A 22,016-nucleotide genomic window follows, 5' to 3' on the forward strand; every position below is an offset into this window, starting at 1 on the left:
ATGGGGTATATGAAGCCATTCAGTCCAACTCCTTACGTCTGACTTGGCCAAGATGCGAGAAGTCATATTCATAGAGTAATTGTGAAGGTCATCTGGATGTTGTCTTTGTCAGTCCTAATCTTTCCCTCAAGGGAATCCACTTCTGGTAAATAGCCATGCACTCAAAGGTGTCTGTGCTCCAGAAGTGACCACTACCTTAGCTGAAGATCTCTGTTGTAGCTTCTTCCTCGGATCATTTTTCTGAGGATATCTTCTGGAAGGATATCTTCTTTCCTAACAATTTGCCAATTTACTCCTGCTTGCATCAACATCCAGGTGTCTAATTTCAGTATCCCAGTTCTACCCATTAATTGGGCAGAAGTCTCTGATGCAAGGTGATACATCAAGTTTTGTTTTCTTAATTGGTTCTTTTACAACCACCTTTCTTTAGAGCTATTAGATAGTGCAGCGCAAAGAACCCGATAGAATTGTATTACAGTATCTTTCCTTCCCCCTGCCCCTTCTCCTTCAGCTATATTTGTCAAATTTTTACGCAAGTCCCTGCTTTGGGTTAGTCATACGTTGTTCAGTTTTATCCAAGAAACTGTGTTCTCTTTTTTGTTTGTAAGTTTTTTGCGTTGTGTATCTACATTTTGTAATTTCGCTCTTGACTGATACATAGCAAGAAACAGATCTTCACAGGCTGTGTTAAATACTCCATTAGACTGCAAGGTTCTAGCAGCCTGGTTAGCCTACCTAGGGACCTAGCTTTAGTTTGGGACTTTTTTTTTGGCTGTGAATTGTGGGGCTGATGGCCAGTAAAAATGCTGAGCTGTGTAGACTAAAGAGAGCAGAAAGAGAAAATTGTAAACCACAAAAGGAAAAAAATAAGTTACCAGCCCCGTGGCATAATCTGCTTCATGGTTAAACAGATTAGCCTTGGACTTTGTGCTGGTAACATTACAGCAGACGTTCTTGGAAAAAAGAATACGTCTGTTAGATGAGTGATGTTTTTTGTAGAGACCAGTACAAACCTTTTTTGCTTCAAGGAATTTGTCTGTGGTACCTTTTTACTGTCAACGTGTACAGTACAAATACCACTAATGATTGCTATTAATGTACATTTTGTTTGTAGACTACATCAAGAAGACTTGGTGCGTTATCACAAGTAGCAAGAAAAGAATAAATGTCAGTTCTACTAAATGAACAGGAGTGAATGCTTTGGGATATATACCACAGTAATAATCATAAAGTTGCTGCTGTAAAGTGGTAAATTAGAAAAATCTATTTGTATGAAAATCAAGGAGTTTCAGCTGTAGTGAGTTTTTAGTATGGCTCTTGGGGAAAAAAAGTAAAAAATTCTGGACAAGTTGAGCAAGATCTATCTATTATTTCTCTTAACTTAAAAAAATGAAACATGTTTTAGAAGAAACACTTCCCATTTCCCTTTGTTTGTTTGTTAAGATAAAGTGGAAATAGCTAAAGTTTGAAGTCTGGTCTGAATATCGTTAGGAAATATGCCTTTGTTAGGGTTTGGGGTAAAAAGTCTAACTTATGGTCTGTTCTCAATGTTATTATGACACCTTTATATGATTGATTTGAATAATTTAAATTATTAATTCTGATAATTCAGGAGTGTTTCTTATTATTTGGTTAGCAGTTACCTACACAGATGTGGGAGCAGTAGTGGCAAATCAGAAATTGCCTGATTAAACTTATTGCGCCAGTAAGTCAGGAACTGTGACAAATAAGCCACTCAGGCATTCTATTGTCAGCACAATCCTTCATTCTGTCTTCTGAATGAATGAGGCTGCCTTGGGAAGGGAATAAATGTAGAGAGTACCCAAAATCCTATTTGTTCTGATTTACAAGAGATGACGCTGTTGAGTTTTACTTGACTGCTTGGTTGACTGAGACACCCAAGTCCATGGTGAATTTAGACTAAATAAACCTTACAAACAAAAATCCTTGTACAAGAGCTTATGCAAAAACATTTGTTGGGCTCCCACCTCTAGTCATGCTGTCTTCAGACCCTTGTCAGACTTTCTATACTCCTTAGACCTTTGTGGGTAGACGACAACTTCCATGGCAAAACTGTCCTGGTTAGTGTATCCTGCTGTAATCCTCACTGGCATGCTACAAGCTGGCCTTGCTGGCAAGAATAGAAGCTTCTCTGAGTATTTTTACATCTTTTTTCCCATCTTCAATCTAAGAAAATTGAAAGGAAAAGTGACCTTTTGGGATGGGAGTATGGGATGACTCATGGGCTCAGAGATTAAGACAGAAAAATATTAAGTTGGAGACTTTGATGTATTAACACTGAACTGTAATAGTGCTATGGAGATAAAGATTTCTAATATTGGTCAAGGATTTTGTGTATTGGGTATGTGGAGTATATTTGTATAGCTTTTCTTTTCTTTTCAGCTAAAATTATAGACGCCTGTTAATCCAGATAGTATTCAAGTCCAAATAACATAGAAGTATTAATTTGCAACAGTACCTTTTCACACTGCATTATTCTAATCTTGTGAACACAGGACACTGTTAGTAGTAATGTTTGCAAATGAAACCTGAATCACTTGCTATTGCAATCTACTTTGAGCCAATGTTTGATCTTTTACACTTTATGTTCACGGTGCTGGTGTCCAGGCTCAGAACTGATGCTTTTACATATGTGAACTTGCGCTCCCCAGAGCAAACTGAGGAATTCAAGCTTTAGTTCAGAATCTCCTCATTGGTAGTGGTTACATGTGGAGACACCCATCAAGGAAGGGGAAGTGATGGGAAGCTTCCTAAAATTCTTCTGAGTATGTTCAGTCTTTTTCCAAAGGTAGGCATAGATACGAGCGATTTTCATGAGTGTATCATGAATACACTGTTTCTTCCACCGAAGGATGGTGCATTAATTCTGTTTGTTGGAAGAAGCAGAGCTTAAAATAGAATGGCATGTAAGAATGTATCCTTCCTAAACATAAAGGTTTCTTTGTGTCATAATAAAGTACAGGGCTTTAAAAATTTGTTATTAATGTCCCTCATATATATTTTGTTCTTTTCATTGAGGTGGCCAACCTTATGACATCTGTTTTCATAAAAGCCTTGTTTTTTCCCCACCTTCCCTTTATAGTTACTATTTTCCATTTTTGTCTCATTTTCTGGTCAGATAGTTTTAATTTGCATTTCCAGCGTCTGATTGTGTCGTGTTTCTGTAGCTGTTCACACATTCCTTCTATTCCATTCATCATCTTTTTTTCTTTTTTCTTTTTTTTCCTTTTTTAATGTACAATATTTTCTCTTCTTTCTAGGTCTCTATTAACCCTCTGGAGTGCTAAACCTAAGAGAAGAGTGTTAATAGCTGACAGATTGCCCTTGGCATACTTAATTGTAGACAAGTTGTTTGCACTTGTAACACTTGGAAAATGAAAGTTAATATATTTGTTTTGTTATTGTCCTGGAAACGAGATATTTATAATGAGCTTCTAAAACCAAGTTACAAATATACACAAAGAAGCTAATTCTTTGTAGCAATTGCTTAATAGAAAGAAACTGGTTTGTTTGGGGTTTTTTGGTTGGGTTTTTTTCAGTTTAACTTCATGACCTCTGAAAAGCTGGTGTCAGGAACGGGCTTCCCGAATGTGAACAGGGCATTAAAAATGGTGGAAATAAACTGGGGATACAACTGCCTTGTGTGTCATGCAGTGTTCATAGTATTATCATTTTTCATAGAATCATAGAATAGTTTGGGTTGGAAGGGACCTTTAAAGGTCATCTAGTCCAACCCCCCCTGCAATGAGCAGGGACATCTTCAACTAGATCAGGTTGCTCAGAGCCCTGTCCAACCTGACGTGGAAAGTTTCCAGGGATGGGGCATCTACCACCTCTCTGGGCAATCTGTTCCAGTGTTTCACCACCCTCATTGTAAAAAATGTCTTCCTTATATCTAGTCTGAATTTACCCTCTTTTAGTTTAAAACCATTACGCCTTGTCCTATCGCAACAGGCCCTATTAAGAAGTCTGTCCCCATCTTTCTTATAAGCCCCCTTTGAGTACTGAAAGGCCGCAATAAGGTCTCTCTGAAGCCTTCTCTTCTCCAGGCTGAACAACCCCAACTCTCTCAGCCTTTCTTCGTAGGAGAGATGTTCCATCCCTCTGATCATTTTTGTGGCCCTCCTCTGGACCCGCTCCAACAGGTCCCTGTCTTTCCTGTGCTGAGGACCCCAGAGCTGGATGCAGTACTCCAGGTGGGGTCTCACCAGAGCGGAGTAGAGGGGCAAAATTACTTCCCTAGACCTGCTGGCCACACTTCTTTTGATGCAGCCCAGGATATGGTTGGCTTTCTGGGCTGTGAGCGCACATTGCCAGCTCATGTCCAGCTTTTCGTCCAGCAGTATCCCCAAGTCCTTCTCTGCAGGGCATTTTTATGGACTTGGAGGGGGCTGATCCTGTGGCTTAAGTGTGTAAATCAAGAGCTGTGTAGGTTTGTTGAGAGACTTTGCCACTGTCATTTCTACACACTCAGTCTGTTTTCTCCTCTGCATTCAACCCATGACTGTACAGATAGAAGAGAGAGTAGGAGCATGCTGTCCTGCTGAGTAACAATGATGAGCAGCTACTCAGAGCTCTTTGGGACCTGCCTCCAGAGACAGGAGGGGTTGTAGCAATGCTACTTGGTAATTTAGATGCTATGGTACATGGTGTACATGGCATACCGAAAGTGCCAGAACATGTGAGTTAATCAAGAGTTATGTTCTTAGGGTTTTCCACAAGACTTGGCGTGCCTTGGAACTGTAGAATTTTTGAGTTAATTATGATGCTTTTCAAATGGGTTTGATAATATTGTAATAGATGGGAGGGGGAGAGAGGATGGTTTTGGAGTGTAGAAAAAGATAACAAATTTCAAAATTAAAGCTGCTTTAGTTAGGAAACTTTTACTTGGGATGTAGTTCCAAAAATTCCTTTACTCCCAATCCTATTTTTAGTGTCACTCCAATTAATGGTTTTTGCTGATAAAGAATGTCTGTCATGATGCACATTTCTTTTTCTTTTGGGTCCAGCAGCACTACATTGCTTATATATGTATCCAATTTGTGGTTACACCTTAAGTTCGAGGGGAAAAAAAACTCATTTCCTTTCTGCATGTTAGTGTGACAGGGAAAAGACCAAATGTGAGAGGTAGGAATGGCTATGTCTTAGACCAGAGGGAGACGTTCTTTTCCTCTTGGCACCCTTATTTATGTATTTTTCCTTTTAATACGGGGGGGGGGGGGGGGGGGGGGAAGCCGTGCTCTTCTATTTGGTAAGTGCGGAACCAAAAATTCTACATGTGTTAATAAAAATAAAAGGAGTCAACATGAACTTCAACCGTTTTTGCTGAAAGTGGTCATTCCCTTTCCCATTGTGATGATCCTGACTGATGATCCAAGCTAAACTGTAGCAGTCCTGATTGGAGAATTCCAGGTAACCTATGTGCTACAGAAAATTGCATTTGAAAGGTCTGTATGTTAGACTTGGCTGTGAGTCTGTAATGAACAAGGGTCTTAGTGTGGCGTTATGCTGAAGCTTTGCAGTGATTGCCAATGCCGTCTTTTTCTAAATGAGAGGCAAAACAAAATGAAGTCCTGACATCTTGAGCTAGTTAAAAGCTCTTGGGCATGTTTCATCAGTAGAGGGATATTAATACTGTTAATGAGAATCCTGGACAAATTCCAAGTAGTTAATTGCAGTTTATTCCATATGTCTTTCTGTTTAATACTGGATTATAGTCTTAATTTCCACTGTCATAATGTACTTTTACTAGCTAATTCCATGAGATACTCCAGCATATGCTTCACCTAAAGCAGTCAAGTAGTTGCAAATGGCGAAGTTTGGTCAAAAAACAGATAAAGTTTATTTCTGGCTAAAATAGGGAGTGTGAGGGATGTAGGGATTTGCTACATGTTGGGCTGTGTTGGAAATAGAGGATACTGGTAATGAATGGTAGGTAAAGGTGTTGAATTTAGTTGTGAATAACCAATTTCTCCTTGTTTTAACAGCCTGGGATAAAGTTTCATTTTGTGTTTAATTAATTGAAGTAGGAGTCACTTCCTAACTGTTGGTGTCTAAAACTGAGAAATCTCACTTCCGCCTTTCGTTAGTGGAGGCACCCTCCAACTGAGGGGGATTTGACCTCTGAAGGTGTCTGAGAGAAGATCAAAGATAAATCAGTGATGGATAGATGAATTGCTCTTTGCAGTGGCTCTTTGTGATGCTTGAATTAAAATTAGATTTCTAGGCATAGTTTTTTCTAGCCTGAGATTTCTGTTGCCAGTGCGCACTTTATCCTTGCATCTATCACTTATTCCTGTATAAACAGCTGTCACTGTTGAAAGGACTGGTCTGGATTGTGTGGTGTTCTGTTTTGGTTTGGGGTTTGGGGTGTTTTTTTTTTTTCTGATTTGCTTGCAATACTCTAAATTGGCATAAAAAGAAATGCTTAAGCGTCAAACAAAACTCGTGTAGTAGCATGTTTCCCAGCAACCTGGACTCTCAAATATTTCTTTGACTTTGAGGGCTTCATAATGTTGTAAGCAATTGAAAACATCTTCTGCTATTATAGATGGTCCTATTTAAGGTTACATCAGCGTAAGTATCAGAACATCTTTTTGAAAATTTTTCTGTTTGATCTGTTAAATTTTAGCTTAAAATGTATGGCTAAATTTTGGTGTGTAAATTCTTGTTCTGAAGATCAGAGAATCTGTAATTTAAAAATACAGGAAAAGGCGTGTTTTGTGTGTGATATAATTGATAGAAAAGAAAAATTTTATTTTTTTTAATGGTGAGTAATCTCACTAATGCTGTGGCCTCATACCTGAATTTTAAAATGAGGAACACTAAAAATAGTTTCATATTAGGGAAAAGAAAGGAGCAATGTGTACTCCACTACATTATCTCCTGCCTAAACTGGGTATTTTAAAATGCTAGAAAACAGACTTGCATTAATCCCCTTTTGGTTAAATACATCTCTGTAGTGAATGCTGAGTTTCTTTGTAAGAGTTTTATCAATTGAACCTTTTGGCCTGATGGGTGTAAAAGATCTGCAGGAGTGACTGTATAAATAGATGTTTGTAAAGTGTGAATTTCGCACTCTACTTGTCAGATTTTGCACTGTACACTGCTATAGCAAAATCTTCTCCATTAAAAGTAAACCTAAGCAAGTAATTTACTAGTGTGGAAATATGGGCTTCCTATTAGCGAAAACAACAGCAAGTCTTCAGCTCTGAATTTTGGGGGGGGGGGGGGAGGTATGAGTTTTTCAGACTGCTACATTGTGTTTTCCATGAACCTGTGAATGCTTTATGAAGGAAAACAGGAATTGATTTTAAATGCATCACTTTAAAATTTGTCAGTCTTTAATAGGGGAGGAATTTCAAGTTTTTAAATGCTTTTCAATAGTTTGCTTTACACAACAGCGTTATTCTTAATTTACTTGTGAATACATGAATAGTAAGTGACCTATGAATAATATGTCATAACCAGTTATTCAAAGAGGAACAAAAAAAATATTAAGTAACAAAACTCACCTAAGATGCTTCAGTTCTTGTCTTTTATGCATGCAGGCTTTACAAGTGATCAACCAAATGAGACTGTATTTGATTTGATGAGCTGCAGGCATTGTGAGAGCAGGCCAGGTCCCTTTATTTCCTCTTTATTTCTGAACATTCGCCAAGGGAAGTTTCTAAAGCACTATCGGGCTGATGTACATAAAAAAGAAAGAGATGTTCCTGGGATATGTTTTATTTGACACCATAAATGGGCTGCATGGGTCTTCCTGTTCTGTAAGTTTTCTGTTTTCACTGTGGTAAACTGTAACCGTTCTGCTATTCTTGGAATGCTTGTTGTGCTCTTATAATTTCTTTCAATTTCTGTGTGTTTTGACAGGGGAAAGTCTTCCAGAACTATCACTTTTGAGCAGTTTAAGGAAGCTCTTCAAGAACTCTCCAAGAAGCGATTCAAAGACAAGAGTGATGAGGAAGCAGTTCAAGAAATATATAAACTAATTGAAGGAAAAGCCCCGATTATATCTGGAGTAACGGTATGTTACTGATCTAATGGGTGGATTGTTCTAGCTGTCCTTTGTTCTACTGCAGTGTTGTTATATTCACCTGCTTCCCTTTACAATGCACAAATCCAAGTAGTGTGCCTCTCTGAGCCTGAAGGCAACAACTGTGCTGAGCTGAGTGGGAGCAAAGATTGTGCAACAGCTGAGTATTGCACTACTGTGTATTCTAGTGTGGCACTGTTATTGCTTCTGCTAGGAATTGTAGTACCACATAGCATCACAGTCAGGAAAATTCAAGGAGAGCTCTTGTGTGTGGTTAGAACATAGAAACGTTCACAAAGAGTGTATCTAAATCAAGAAGAGTAGAAGAGAATTAAATTTAGAACTTCATTAAACAGTTCTAAGATGTTTTGTGAAATGCCAAAAAGCCTAAAGCAAAGTCATCTTAAAATACATTTAATATACCATGTAAATCCCAGAACACTGGAAATCTGGGAGTAATTATCATGTGGTCTGGTCTTTGTTTTTTGTTTGTTCCAAGTCTGTCAGAATGGTAATGTTCTTTCTTTTTCTTTTTTTTTTTCTTTTTTAAATACTGGCATTAAGCTTTATGTATGAAAAGGAAGTTATAAAGCCTAGGGTACATAAGTTTGGTTGTCCTTTTAAATGCTCAGGTTAGGCAAGCTTTTACCCTGTAGTTTAGGAGATACTAGAGTGTTTACCATCAACTTGAGTAATCCTGTCAATTTAGTTCATCCGCTTGAAATTTGTGATCCTCCTGAATTTTGGCTGTAGAGCTGTGAATGAAAATCTAATTGTAAATAATCTTTCCAGAAATTGATTCTGCACAAATGAACAGTGGAAATGTCAAGTGGAGAGATCTCTTTTGAGTTGTACAACATGTCAGATTTTTACAAGATTTTATTTTATTACTCTTGTACTCTCATTTAAAACAAGTGGTAGTTTTGATACACACTTAAAATAATGAACCTTCCTTTTTGTCTTTCAGTCATTTTAGTGAGTTTGAATAACGTATTCATCTATCCAGGGATTCTCTCTTTGAATTGTGCACATTCTTCTAGGCCTCACTCCTGATTCCATTTTTGGTATTTCAGCGGTCCGATATTGAAATGATCGATGGCTGCTAATAAGGGAACAGCCTCTTTCTGCGTGGATGACAGGGTGATGAGAGAGCTTTGCAGGTGCCGGGTAGTATCATGTAGGTCTGCAGAGGTATACGAATGTGCCAGCAGCAGGGGGAGAGGAATGGAGGGGGAATATGAGCCAGCAGTGTGAGGCTTGCCTGTACTCCTATTGTATTTGCAGTCCTGGGGAGAGTTGGAGAAGTGAAGAAATAATGTGAGAGTGGGGGGATCACAATATTCTCTCCTGCTTGCTGGCAAAGCAAGGAGCAGGAGGCAGAGCTTAAAGGGAGGGAGACTGCAGGCTGGGAGTGTCAGGGGAAAAAACCCCAAATTTCGTGTTTGTTTTATCATGCTAATTTAGTTCCCGCATGGTAAAAATGACCCAAACACTTGGCTATTAAAGGCATTAAAATAAATAAATACACGGCCACTCTCCTCCCAGCAACCTGGGAATGCAGATATGAAATCTATATACAAGCATTCTAATGTTTTGTTTACTTTGGGAAGTCTATGTCCTGGAAATTTTAAGTTGGACTGCTTTCTATATGGTTAGACAGAGTTATATGAAGCTTTTCTTAAACTGTTCTAGGATAACTTTCATGCCATGTAGTGTGTGCCCTGCTCTGTATAGCTCTGCTGTAGGTCATGTAGATTTGGTTCAGGTTTCAGCCAGAAAACTTTAGTGTGACTACTGACACATTAATCTAAACGTATTAGGGAGGGAGTTGAAAGCATGATTAAGCGAGGCTTGTGGATAAGTATACTTCAGCAGCATTTGGAGAGTTTTGGTCGCCTTACATTTTGTGCTGTTTGGGAGGGTGGGCACCAGGGGCGGGCAGGGCAATATGTCTGTACTGAATGGCAATCTGGGGAAACTACTGCTTCAACAGGATGGTTGGAAAGTTTACTTTCACATCAGACAGTGAGGATTTTAGTGTATGTTGTGATAGAAGATTTTTTTCCTTTTCTTTTTCTGTTTATTTTTTCTTCTTTAGAATGTTGTAGAATTACAAAAATCCCTGCTTGTGGTTGATGTGATTGAGAAGGCTCAGCAGCCAGACATTGAAACTGAGTGAAATTTTGTGCTGCTTTCTAACCTGCAACGGAAAGTGTATGGTTGGTTTGGTCACAAAGGAAGAAAAACAACAGGCAAGTGATAGAGGTTAATTAAGCCATAGCTTTATTAGCTCATTTGGTAGTGATCTAGCAATAGAATATACAGTGCAGGTCATATATCTTTGACGGTTTACAATCAGTAAACAAAGTGTAGGGCCTTTTAGTTGCCCTTGCTCCTACACAAAGGCTACAAGAGCAAGACTGAGGTTCGTTCTTTTCCTGTACCAAAACCTGTGTGCTGTAATTATGTTGAATGCATTTCTACACCTCCTGTGGAACAGATACTTGCTTTGGTCATTGCTGGCTCTTAAAATGAAACCAGCTGAACCAACAGGGTCCCTGACATAGAAATGTAGAATAATTTCAATTGGAAGGGACCTGGGATGATCTCATTCAACCTTCTGCTCACAGGAGGGCTAGCGTCAAAGCTAGATCAGGTTGCTCAGGGCCCAGTCCAGTCAAATTTGCTGTGGGGGTGGTATGGGTGGCAGCGCAGTACAGCAGCAACAGCACTTTAAAAGCTAGGTGATGAGTGCTCAGGGTGATGGTGATGTGGGTAGGATTGTATTCTCACAAAAAGGGACCTGTCAGGGAAAGAGCAAGGAAGCCAGAGTGCAGCCTACAGAGCACAGCAAATGAGACATAGAAGTTGTTACAGCAGGAGTGCAAGTTCTGAGCCTCTTGGCTCAGAAATTCCACTAAAGACTACGTGGGTCTGCTTGAAGACTCTACTATGCTTGTCTCAACGTGCTGCAGGACATACTGTCCAGCACGTGGGCATCCATTAAGGTGTAGCAGTAGTACACAGGACTACCATTAGCATGTCGGAGTCCTTGGCTCCAGAGGGAGGAGCCCTCTATCCAGGTCCTGTGCTGCAGAGTGCTCCTGCCTCTCCCTGGAGGTCAGGGCAGTGGTGGCCTCCCTTGTGGGAGATGTGCTGTGGTCAAGGCCCTGAGGTCCCAGATTAAGGGGGAAGATGAAGAGGAGACTGACATGGTATTTGTGGAAAACCCAAGCTACACAAGGTGAGGAAGGAGCAACAGCTGGAGACCAAGTGGATGGAGACTATCAAGATGGAGAAGGCTGGAAGCTTGTGACTTCTGGCAACATGAAGTTGCAGAGCTGTTCCACCTATAGATCTCCAATTTCAGAATAGGTATAGTACTCTGAGCACTGGTGAGGATCAACAAGACCCATCAGAGTCAGCTGATCCTGAACTTAGGGTCTGCACAAAACCGAAAAAATGAGTGATAGTGTCACCCAACACTACCTGACACTATGGGGACAGGCAGATTCTTTTAAGGATCCTTGGTAGAATGAGAACTGGCCACAGGTTTGTAGTTATAATTAGAGCTTTATTATTATAGAAAGATTTTCGTAATCAGTGTAGCTTATCATTACACAGAATTTCTAGCAATTAGGATAGCTTTCCTATTACCTAAATTGCAGTTACCTATACTTTTCAGTCACCTGGACCCTCTGCAGATCAGCTAAAATTCTTAATAATCAGTGTGCAGTAGAATAATCATAATCTGGACTCTGACTTTAAAAAGTACATGAGTCAATCCTCAGAAGAATAACGACAGAGGGGGTGTCATGATACTTTAGCCCATGGTGAGGATGCTCCTCCCCCTTTCCTCTTCTGTCACAGTGTGAGCGTCCCCTGTATCACACCAGGAAGCATGAAAGCCTTAGCAGTCTGTCTGCTGTTGGATCAGCTTCAAAAACCTTTTTGATAAGCTGATGTATTTATACCTCTCAGTTTGGGGGTTTGGTCTATACAATTTCCATAAGTTAGTGGATTCTGAAGAGGCTGCCAGACAATCAGTATGCAAGAATTTTGGCTGCAGGAGACAGCAAGCTGCAGGTGATAATGGCTGCATAATTATCTTTATCTCTTCCTGCCCATTGTGTCCTGCCTACATATTGCCTTTGCTTTGACCTAATGACGCTGCTCCCAGCATACATCAGGCCTTAGCATGAGCTGTGTGTTAGCCAAAATCTGAGCAAGAGTTGAGTGAACAGTCACAGGAGGCATCCCTGACCACCGAAGGATCACGGCTTTTGCCATCCAGAATATCTCACGTGCTGTTACACTTCCCTGTTCCATAATGGGTGTCACTATACCCTGACAACAGTGCTGAACCCGGTGTCAGGAGCAATGGGTACCAGTCACAGATAGCTACTGGAGATTGCTCTTGTGGACGATCGAGGCATGTATCTTCTGACCCCACCTGATGTCTCAGGAGTTTTGTTGTTTGTTAGGTGCCAGGATCTGGGATTGTTGCAGATGCATTGCCAAGGTTTGTCCAGCCTTCTAACATGGACCTCTTCCTCCTCTTCCTTGTGGGTGCCAACAGTACTGCTCCAGAGGTAACCTGGAGCATATCAAGAGAGACTACAAAAGTCGGGGCGGGGGTGAGAGTGAAGGGGATGGAGCTCTGGTCTTGCCTTCCCAATCCCTACAGGGAGGAGAAAAGCTTGGGTAGAAGTGGACTACGCCTGGCTGTATGGCTTGTGTTGCAGACAGGGCTTTGGCTTCTGTGAACAGAGGAATGAGGGCTACTGAGCAGGGCTGGAATAAATCTAACGAAGTGGAGCAAGTGTCTTTGCAAACTAGGTGTGCTAATCTACTGAGGAGAGTGTTAAACTGGGTATGGAAGGTTACCATAACCAGAAGAAGAAAGGTCATAAGGGGCAGAGCAGATGTGTCTAGGTGACAAGCTTGACAAGGGAGGCTCTCACCCCTCTGTAAATGCAGCAGGGCTTGGGGCCCATCTCAAATGCCTGTACACAAAAGTACATAGCATGGGGAACAAGCAGGACAAATTAGTTGCAGAGCTATGACCTCACTGGAATTATGGAGGTGTGGTGGGACAGCTCTCCTGACTGGAGTGCTGCAATGGATGGATAGAGGCTCTTCAGGAAATACAGTGGGGAAAATGAGGAAGAGGGATAGTGATCTATATAAAGGCTTAGCTTGACTGCATCTAGCTTTGCCTTGGGGCAGGTGATGAGTGAGTAGAGAACTTGCAGGTAAGGAGCGGAGTACAGACCAGCACAGATGATGTTGTAGTAGGCATCTACTACAGACCTACTGATCTAGAAGAGGAGATAGATAAAGCCTTCTTTCGGCAGTTGGAAAAAACGTCACAATCCCGGACCTTGGTACTCATGGGTGACTTTAAGCAAGCTAAAATGACTGGAAGTGAGCGATCCATAGGATTTCTAAAATGAATTAAAAAAAATTTCTTAATGTGGATGATCAAGGATTCGAGGAGTTACTCTGGACCTGTAATTCACAATGAAAAGGAAGAACTGGTTAAAGATGTAAGAGCTGAGACAGAGAGGAGTGAGCAAGAGGAGCAACAGAATTACAAACCTGGACTTCAGAAGGACAGATCCTGGCCTGTTCAGTTTCCCACAGAAAACTGCCCTGGAGGGCAGAGGGGCCCAGGAGGGCTGGTGGATCTTCAAGACAGTTTCCTCAGAGCACAAGAATGGTCCATTCCCGTGTGTAGGAAGTCAGGCAAGCATGGCAACAGGCCAGCATGGATGAACGTGGAGCTTCTGACTGAGCTCCAACACAGAAAGGAAGTGCGCAGGAGGTGGAAGCGGGGAGAGGCCATGGGGGAGGAATATAGCCCGTGCATGAAGGAACAGAGTGAGGAAAGCCGAAGTTCAGCTGGAGTTGAGACTAGCGAGGGAGGTGAAGGACAACGTGAGAGGTTCCTGTAAGTAGACTGGTAGCAAAAGTGTGGACCGACTGCTCGGTGTGGCAGGGGACGTAGCGACAAGGGACATGGAAAAGGCAGAGATACTCGATGCCTTTTTTTGGCCTCCCTTTTCCACTGGTAGGGCTTGCCCTCAGGGTTCCCAGGTCCCTGAGCCTGCTAGCAGAGTCTGTGGGCATGAAGCAGTACCCACGGTAAAGGAAGACAGAGTTAAGAATCACTTGAGCCAATTAGACATACACGAGTCTATGGGACCAGGTAGGATGCATCCAAGGGTGCTGAAGGAGCTGGGCAATGTCATTGCAAAGCTGCTCCCTGTCACCTTCAAAAGGCCATGGGAGCTGGGGGAGGTTCCCAGTGACTGGAAAAAGGCAAACATCACACACGTCCTCAAGAAGGGCAAGAAGGAGGATCCAAGTGCTGACGACAGGCCAGTCAGCATAAGCTCAGTCCCTGTGGAGGCTGTGAAGCAAATGCTCTTGGAAGCCCTTTCTCAACCCACAAAGGACAAGAAGGTGATTTGGAGCAGCCAGCGTGGATTTGCCAAGGGCAAGTCATGCCTGATCGACCTCATTGCTTTCTACGATGAAATGAGTGGCGCTGTGGGCAAAGGGGTGTGGTATACCTTGATTATGGCAAGGCCTTGGCCCCAGTCGCATCATCACCAAATTGGTGAGGTATGGGCTGGATAGCGGGCCGACAGTCTAGGAAGCAGCTCTGGAGGTTGTGATGGACAACCAGTTGAACGCGAGTCAGCAGCAGTCCTTGCAGTGAGCGAGTCGTGGCAGCAAGGAAGGGTAGCAGCATCCTGGGCTGCATGAGTAAATGTGTAGCCAGCAGGCTCGGGAAAGCGATCCTTCCCTTCTGTTTGGCGCTTGTGAGACTGTATCTGGAGTGCTGTGCCCGATCTGGGGCTCCCCTGTGCAAGAAAGCGATTGATACACTGGAACAAGCCCAGTGCAGGACCACCAAGATGGTCAGGGGGCTGGTTATGGTATATGATGACTGTGGCAGGAGGAAAAAAAAAAAAAAAGTTTCATGATGTTCCTGTATAGACAATAGAAATTAACTTGCTGTTAGAGTGGAAATTTTATAGGAACAAAGCATGTGTGTGTGTATGTGTGTGTACGTATGTTGTTTGACTCCTAAAATAAGGACATGAGCTAGAAATCATCCGTCTCGTAAAGAACATTAATATAGCACAAATGTTGTAATTAAGCTATATTTAATCTGCCTATGTGTATAAAGCTACTAGAAGAATTAAGATGTGGTCCACTTAGGATGTGATGGTGGTAAATGGAAGCATGCTGCATTTGATGCAGCTTTTCACCTTCCTTCAACTTCTCTCTTTTTTTTTTTTTTTTTTTTTTTTTAAAAACACAAACCAATGGGTTGACTTGGGAGACCCCAGTTCTTGTGTTCTTCCCATTATCAAGAAGTTTAAGAGGACTATTTTACAACTGAATTGGAACAAATCTCATTAAAGACTGGTTGTAACATTAAGTTGAAGAAGGATTCACCAACACACCAGCTTAAAAAACCCCCGTGAGTCTGTACTGTCTTTCCTGTTCTGTTTCGCCTTCACCACCAGTAGGAATGTAAAACTGTTCCTCAGAGAAGTGCTGGCACATTGTTTTCAACTTTGTGGAAGGCCATGTTAATCAGGCTACTAGATCCCATGATTTGTAGTTGCTTGGAGTGTTGAAATGCTTGAGAGCTGGAGTCTGGGGCTAATATTACAGAGGAGGAAAAGAAAGGGTCACTTGTGAATGCTAAGTGTGCAACACCTGATCTGCCCCTTAAGGCTGGGCACTACATGGTCTTATCTTGATGGAGTTCGATCTGGGCCAGGCAGGTTTAACTTATGGATTTGGAATTGTTCCTGGAAGTGATGTCACGTACAAGGCACCTTCTTAATGTATTTTGGTCTAGCTCTAGCTGGGCTACTAGTTGGTGAGAAGTTTTAGGTGCTATATAGAGAGTTAGGACTTGCAGTGTTAAAACACCCAAGTGGTGTTACTGGAAACCACTCCTTTGAAAGTCATCACCCTGATTAATTAAAATGGTGTTACTTACTACTTTCTGCCTTTATTGAAGTGGAGTTGCTCATCACTTTCTTTTCTGTGTGTGTCTGTGTCTGTGTGTGCGCTGAACTGAAGAAACATGAATGAAATCCAAACTCTTCTTTGAAGCTTGATCTCTGTTCCTGACTTTCTGCAGGTTTTTTTAATGCATATGCATGTATTCCCATGAATTTAAAAAAAAAAAAAAAAAAAAAAAGAGATTATTTTGGTGTGGAGTCCTGGTATAATCCCCCAAGAAGGAAAAACTTTCCCCTTGAGAATTTTTTTTCCCATTTCATAGTCAGTTTTAGGTTCTCATTCTTTACAAAGGTTGTGGATGTTACCAGCAAATAAATGATTTTAAAAACCTTGCTAAGATTGCTAACGTTGGTGCTGATTCTGAAGGCTCCCAGGACATTTTAATTACCTAAACAAATCTCTATGGCAACCTTTTCTAGGAAGAAAAGCTATTAGATACTGAAGTTTTACGGTTGAAGGAGTAAATACAGAAAGCCATTCAGTTTCAGTGAGGAATTGCGGCAGGATGATTACAATTGACGGGGTGTAGCCAGGAGGACCAGGGCTAAAATGTATACCCTTCTGGTAAGGAGCAGTATTAGCACCTTGCCTACTGCCCATCGCTAGCATTTTTGGCAGCGCAAGCACTCCCAGCACACTGCTGCTTTTCTACACAGAAGTGCTGTTACTGAGTTACTGGTCATTTTGAAGAGCAGCATTGTGTCCTCAATAGCCAGCACCAATTTTTGCAGCTCTCCCATCAGAGTGTTAATATCGTTGATTTAATTTAGCACGTGAGTTGAGAAAAGATGGTCGTTTAAAAAAAAGGGGGGGGGCGGGGAAGTAGTGGAGTAATGCTCGCCATCTGCCATTTTGTTAGGTAATGTTTGCCTCCAATGCTTCGTTTGATCCACTGGTTGCTAAAAAGACACAATACCTAAGGCAGGAAGGGAATGTTTCTGTGCTATCTGGACATTTGTAGTTGAGGCAAAAACCCCAGAAAATCTTACTGCAGTGTTTTGCATCAAGCCAGTAAGTTTCTGCTGAAGCTGTGGAACAGCTTTAAATCAAACCTGAATCTTTGTCAGTGATGGCAAGCAGTGGAAAATACCTTCAGGCAAATGGTTTCAGTGGAGGCAGGAGTTCATGTCATTGTAAAAACCATTGCACTTCATGTCTGTTTTGAATGTACGATATTCCTGAAGTCCAGTAGCTTTTCTTGCTGCGTTTACTTCCCAGTAATTGGTTCTGGAGATCGTTTTTGGGACTGGTGCCATGTTCTGTGCAAAGCCGCACGGCGCACAGCTAAGGAGAGCTTGCCACGGACTGTGCTAGCTGCAGAAATGGAAGCAGTGCAGCTACAGCTGTGTGGTGCTGCACTGATCTGGTTGTCTAGCCTGTTGCATTGTGCCAGGTGAATGCTCCAGCTTTCTTGGCATTAGCTTGGTGTTTTAAACTGCGTGCTTTGTAAAAAGGATGGGATGAGTGCTGACAGAAAATGAAGAGCACGACCTTAGCAGCACTGAAGTGTCTTCCTTCTTCTTTGCCTCGCTTTGTTCTGGAAGGAAGAGTCCTGAAAGTGTGGGGAATCTTTTAGTCTTACACTGTTACCCTATTTTCATGATTGTGGCACAAGCTTCATAGGATGCTTCTAAGCCTTTGACACCATAGTTGAGAGAGAGGTCATGTGGAGTCCATAAAATTCATGCTGACTTAACTGCATTGATGCAGTTTCTCTGCAAACAGGCCAAGCCAGTGCAACAGCAGGGCTTTCAGTGGATGTATTTTTCTTCAGCAAACTGCTATATTCTTCTGCGGTAGTGTTAATGGAACGTACGTTCTTGACTTCTGTGCTCTCATTTCCTTTCTACTGTTTCCGTTCAGTTTCATAAGGATTGATAGTCCATTTCTGAACCTTTAATCCTCGAAACTGATAAAATGGAATGTTCTACTTGCTCTGTAAACTGCTCTTCGATTCATCTGTTATCTTGAGGTAGAAGGGAAAGTCTACCCGAGTTTGCAGAGGTGTCTTTCATAAGAAAGGAGGAGGGAGGCATGTGTCACTGTTGTTAAGGGTTTCAGGGTTTAAAAAACTCTACAGCTTTCACTTCCTGTCTTTTGTATGAGGGCTGTTTCAGACAGACAGAAGTTGGAACATGGGTAATTTGGATGAGATGTTGGATGTTTTGTTTTGTTTTGTTTTTTACCCTGGGTGTGATCAAACACTGGAACAAGTTGCCCAGAGAGGCTGCGGAACCTCCGTCTTTGGAGGTGTTCAGGACTTGACTGGAGAAGTTTCTGTGCAAGCTTATTTGAGGCTTGCTGTGAGCAGGGGTTTATGCTAGATAAGGACTTATATGCAAAGGTCCCTTCCAACCTAAATTGTTCTGTGACTTTATGATTTTAAGTTTTGATAATCTCCAGGGATAGAGAATCCCCAGTCTCTCTACGTAAGCCGTTGCTGTGCTTGACCAACCACAGTGGTGAAGAATTTTTTCGAATGTGTCTAGTTGGAATTTCCTATCTTCCAAATCATGTCTGTTGGTTTTTTTTTTTTTTTTTTTTGTTATGTACTTATGAACTGGCTCTATTTCTAATATAACCCCTCTCTTGAGAACAGGAATAAGATTTCCGTCCCCTCTATTCTCTTTTGAGTCTGAATAAACACCCTTCTGTCATCTTCTCCTTGTATGCTGCATGCTCCAAGCTTCTCACTGTTTTAGCAGCACTTCTCTGTAAACACTGACACAAAGCGGGGAAAAATACTGAATTGCTAACAAAAAATGCATGATCACTTTAAATTAGCAAATCTACTGGTCTAAATAAAATTTCTTTTTATTTCCCATAGCTGCTTCTGAGACTGTGTCTTGTTCTGATCTTCTCAGTGAGATTTTGGTGTGAGAGGAGTTTCAGCTGAAAGGGGCAGGAGGCATACATACCTTTCCTGACACTCATCTGAGATGTTTCCATGAACTTGGAGGTCCTGTGACCACATCCTTGGTTGGAAACTGACAGTGAAGGAGCAACAGCCATTTTTAAAAGACTTTTTTTTTTTTTTTTTAACATTAGGGGGAGCACAATGGTACAGCAAAATATCAGTAAAAATACAAGTTTGGTGAATGAACAGGTCTTTTGCCAGTGATCTCTTCTTTTGATAGAGGCAAAGACACTGAAATTGTAGCTGCTGGCTTGTGTTAATGGAAATAACTGAGTGAAGGGAGGAATGGTCAGTCTTGGAGAACAAAAGTCTTGATATTTTTGGGAAGTACCTTTGGTGTTCCGAAATGAGTTTATACAGTGATTATATTTGATTCTGTTGTGCTAAGTAACATCTTTCTCTTAAAGAGAAAGTTTTTTTAAAAAAATAAAAATAAAATTTTAAGTTCAGGTGCATCTTCTGTGATAGCAAACTTTGTGGTTAACTGTATGTACAAATAAGAGAAGGAAAATGGAGGCTTCTGTGGGCTCACATAAAGGAAAGGAGGAGGTTGGCTCCAAGTAATTTATTGCCTTTAGAAAAATGTAACTAGAGAGATTATATAACTTACTCTAGATAGTAAACAGTTCAAGCAGAATTGCTATATGACAGGACAGAATCGTTTGTCTGTGATTCATTGTGAAAAAGAAGGGAGAGTGTTGACTTGCTAAGATGGAAATTGTCGTCATCCAGCCCTTTGTGCTGTTCACTATATTTCTTCCTACATTTTTCCTCACTGATGAAGGATAGTCAGCTCCCCCCACGCCTTTTTTTTATTTGCCTCCCGATGCCCATGTGCAATTAGTAATGAACAGCTGGGTTGCACAGAAGGCGCTCCCAGCTACCCTTTTAATTGTTTTTGCCCTTTGCTCAATTACCAGTTTAGTCTCCACAGTTGGTTTTGTTGTTCACAAACAGAAACAGTGTTTTGATAAAAACAAGTTGGGTGCACATTCAGTTCATAAAGGCAGTTCACTAAAAATAAGTCATCAGCTCATAGAGGAATCTTTATGAATAAACTTGTCACCTTAGAACACGGAAGGTGATGGAACAGCTAATCCTAGAAATCATTTCCAGGCACATGAAGGACAAGAAAGTCATCAGGAGTAGTCAGAGTGGCTTCACCAAGGGGAAGTCATGCTTGACCAACTTGATAAACTTCTACAATGAAATGACTGGCCCGGTAGATGAGGGAAGAGTAGTGGATAGTGTCTACCTGGACTTCAGTAAGGACTTTGATGTGGTCTCCCATAAGAGTCTTGTAGCCCCTCAAGCTGTTGCTGTAGGGGCCGGATGAGCAGACAGTGAGGTGGATTGAAAACTGAGTGAATGGCTGGGCCCTGAGGGTGGTGATTAGTGGCGCAAAGTCTAGTTGGAGGCCAGTAACTAGCAGCGTACCTCAGAGGGGCATACTTGGTCCAGTCCTGTTTAACATTTTCATTAGTGATCTGCACAGTGGTGCAGAGTGTACTCTCAGCAAGTTTTCTGATGAGACAAAGTTGGGAGGAGTGGCTGATAGTTCATCCAGATGCTGCCATCCAGAGGGACCTCAACAGGCTGGAGAAATGGGCTGACAGGAATCTCGGGAAGTTCAGCAAGGAGAAGTGCAAAGTTCCGCACCTGGCGAGGAACAATCTCATGCACCAGTATATGCTGGGTGCCACCCAGCTGGAAAGCAGCTTGGCAGAAAAGGACCTGGGGGTCCTGGTGGACACCAAGTTGAACATGATCCAGCAACATGCCCTTGCCACATGGAAGGCTACTGGTATCCTGGGCCACATTAGGCAAAGTATTGCCAAGCGGACTAGAGGGAGGTGCTCCTTCCCCTCTGCTCAGCACTGGTGAGGTCACATCTGGAGTACTGCATTCAGCTCTGGGCTCCCCAGTAGAAGACTGATACGGAGCTACTGGAGAGAGTACGATGAAGAGTCATGAAGACGATTAAGGGACCGGAGCATGTCTCCATTGAGGAAAGGCTGAGAGAGCTGGGACTGTTTAGCCTGGAGAAGAGAAGGGTCAAGGGGGATCTCATCCATGTATATAAATACCTGAAGGGAGGATGCAAAGAGGATGGAGCCAGGCTCTTTTCAGTAGTGCCCAGTGATAGGACAAAAGGCAATGGGCACAAACTGAAACATGGGAGCTTCCCTCTGAACATCAGGAAACACTTTTTCACTGTGAGGGTGACCAAGCACTGTCACAGGTTGCCCAGGGAGGTTGTTGTGTCTCCATCTTTGGTGATACCCAAAAGCCATCTGGACATGATCCTGGGCAACTGGCTCTAGATGAGAGGGTGAGGGTTTGGAGCAGATGACCTCCAGAGGTCTCTTCCAGCCTCAACCCTTCTATGATTCTGTGATATGTAGTACCACTAGCTGCTTCTGGTTGAGGAGTCCAAAACAGACGTGAAGTCCTTGTGTATTCCGCTCTGTATTTACAAAGGCTTTCTTGAAAGAAAGCACCTTAGCAGGATGCTTAGATTGCACGTGGCCCTTCTGTGTAATGTTCACACAACCTTAAAGAGGAAGTAGTATTTTCTTTTTAATGGATACACATTCGTCATAAGAAACATAAAAGGAGAAATGGGGTGTTCTGCATAGCCTTATGGTGGCATCTCATTATCTCTGATCTTTTATATGGATGGATCAGTTCAAGGGGTGAAAGCATATTGTACAAGGAATTAAAATTGCTTGAATTTTGTACTGTTGGAAACAAAGTGAGCCTCCCATTTCACAGAAATTGTGCCAGCAGGAAACCAACAGGGATTGTCATCTTTCAGTTGTAATATTCTGTCATATGGGAAGGGGTGCACCAGTGACTTCACATGCAACTTAGGAAAAGGCTGCAGTTCTTACTCAGTTAAAAACAATTTGTAGAAAGAATGTTTGCCTTGCAGCTACTGCCTTTATGTTCATTTCACATATTGTGACTCCTGTGATGCAGGAAGCC

The 22,016-nt window shown here is 41.9% G+C and overlaps 1 protein-coding gene across 1 annotated transcript in view; it reads left to right on the forward strand.

Annotated features, from left to right (window-relative positions):
- TPPP (tubulin polymerization promoting protein) overlaps positions 1 to 22,016 on the forward strand; it is a 67,911-nt gene that overhangs the window by 40,485 nt on the left and 5,410 nt on the right. Inside the window, exon 3 of the mRNA XM_050891567.1 lies at positions 7,894 to 8,047. Within this exon, the coding sequence (XP_050747524.1) occupies positions 7,894 to 8,047 (154 nt within the window). The remainder of the gene's footprint in view (positions 1 to 7,893; positions 8,048 to 22,016) is intronic.

The sequence above is a fragment of the Gymnogyps californianus genome, chromosome 2 (assembly GCF_018139145.2).
Source record: "Gymnogyps californianus isolate 813 chromosome 2, ASM1813914v2, whole genome shotgun sequence".
In the NCBI taxonomy this organism is placed as follows: domain Eukaryota; kingdom Metazoa; phylum Chordata; class Aves; order Accipitriformes; family Cathartidae; genus Gymnogyps; species Gymnogyps californianus.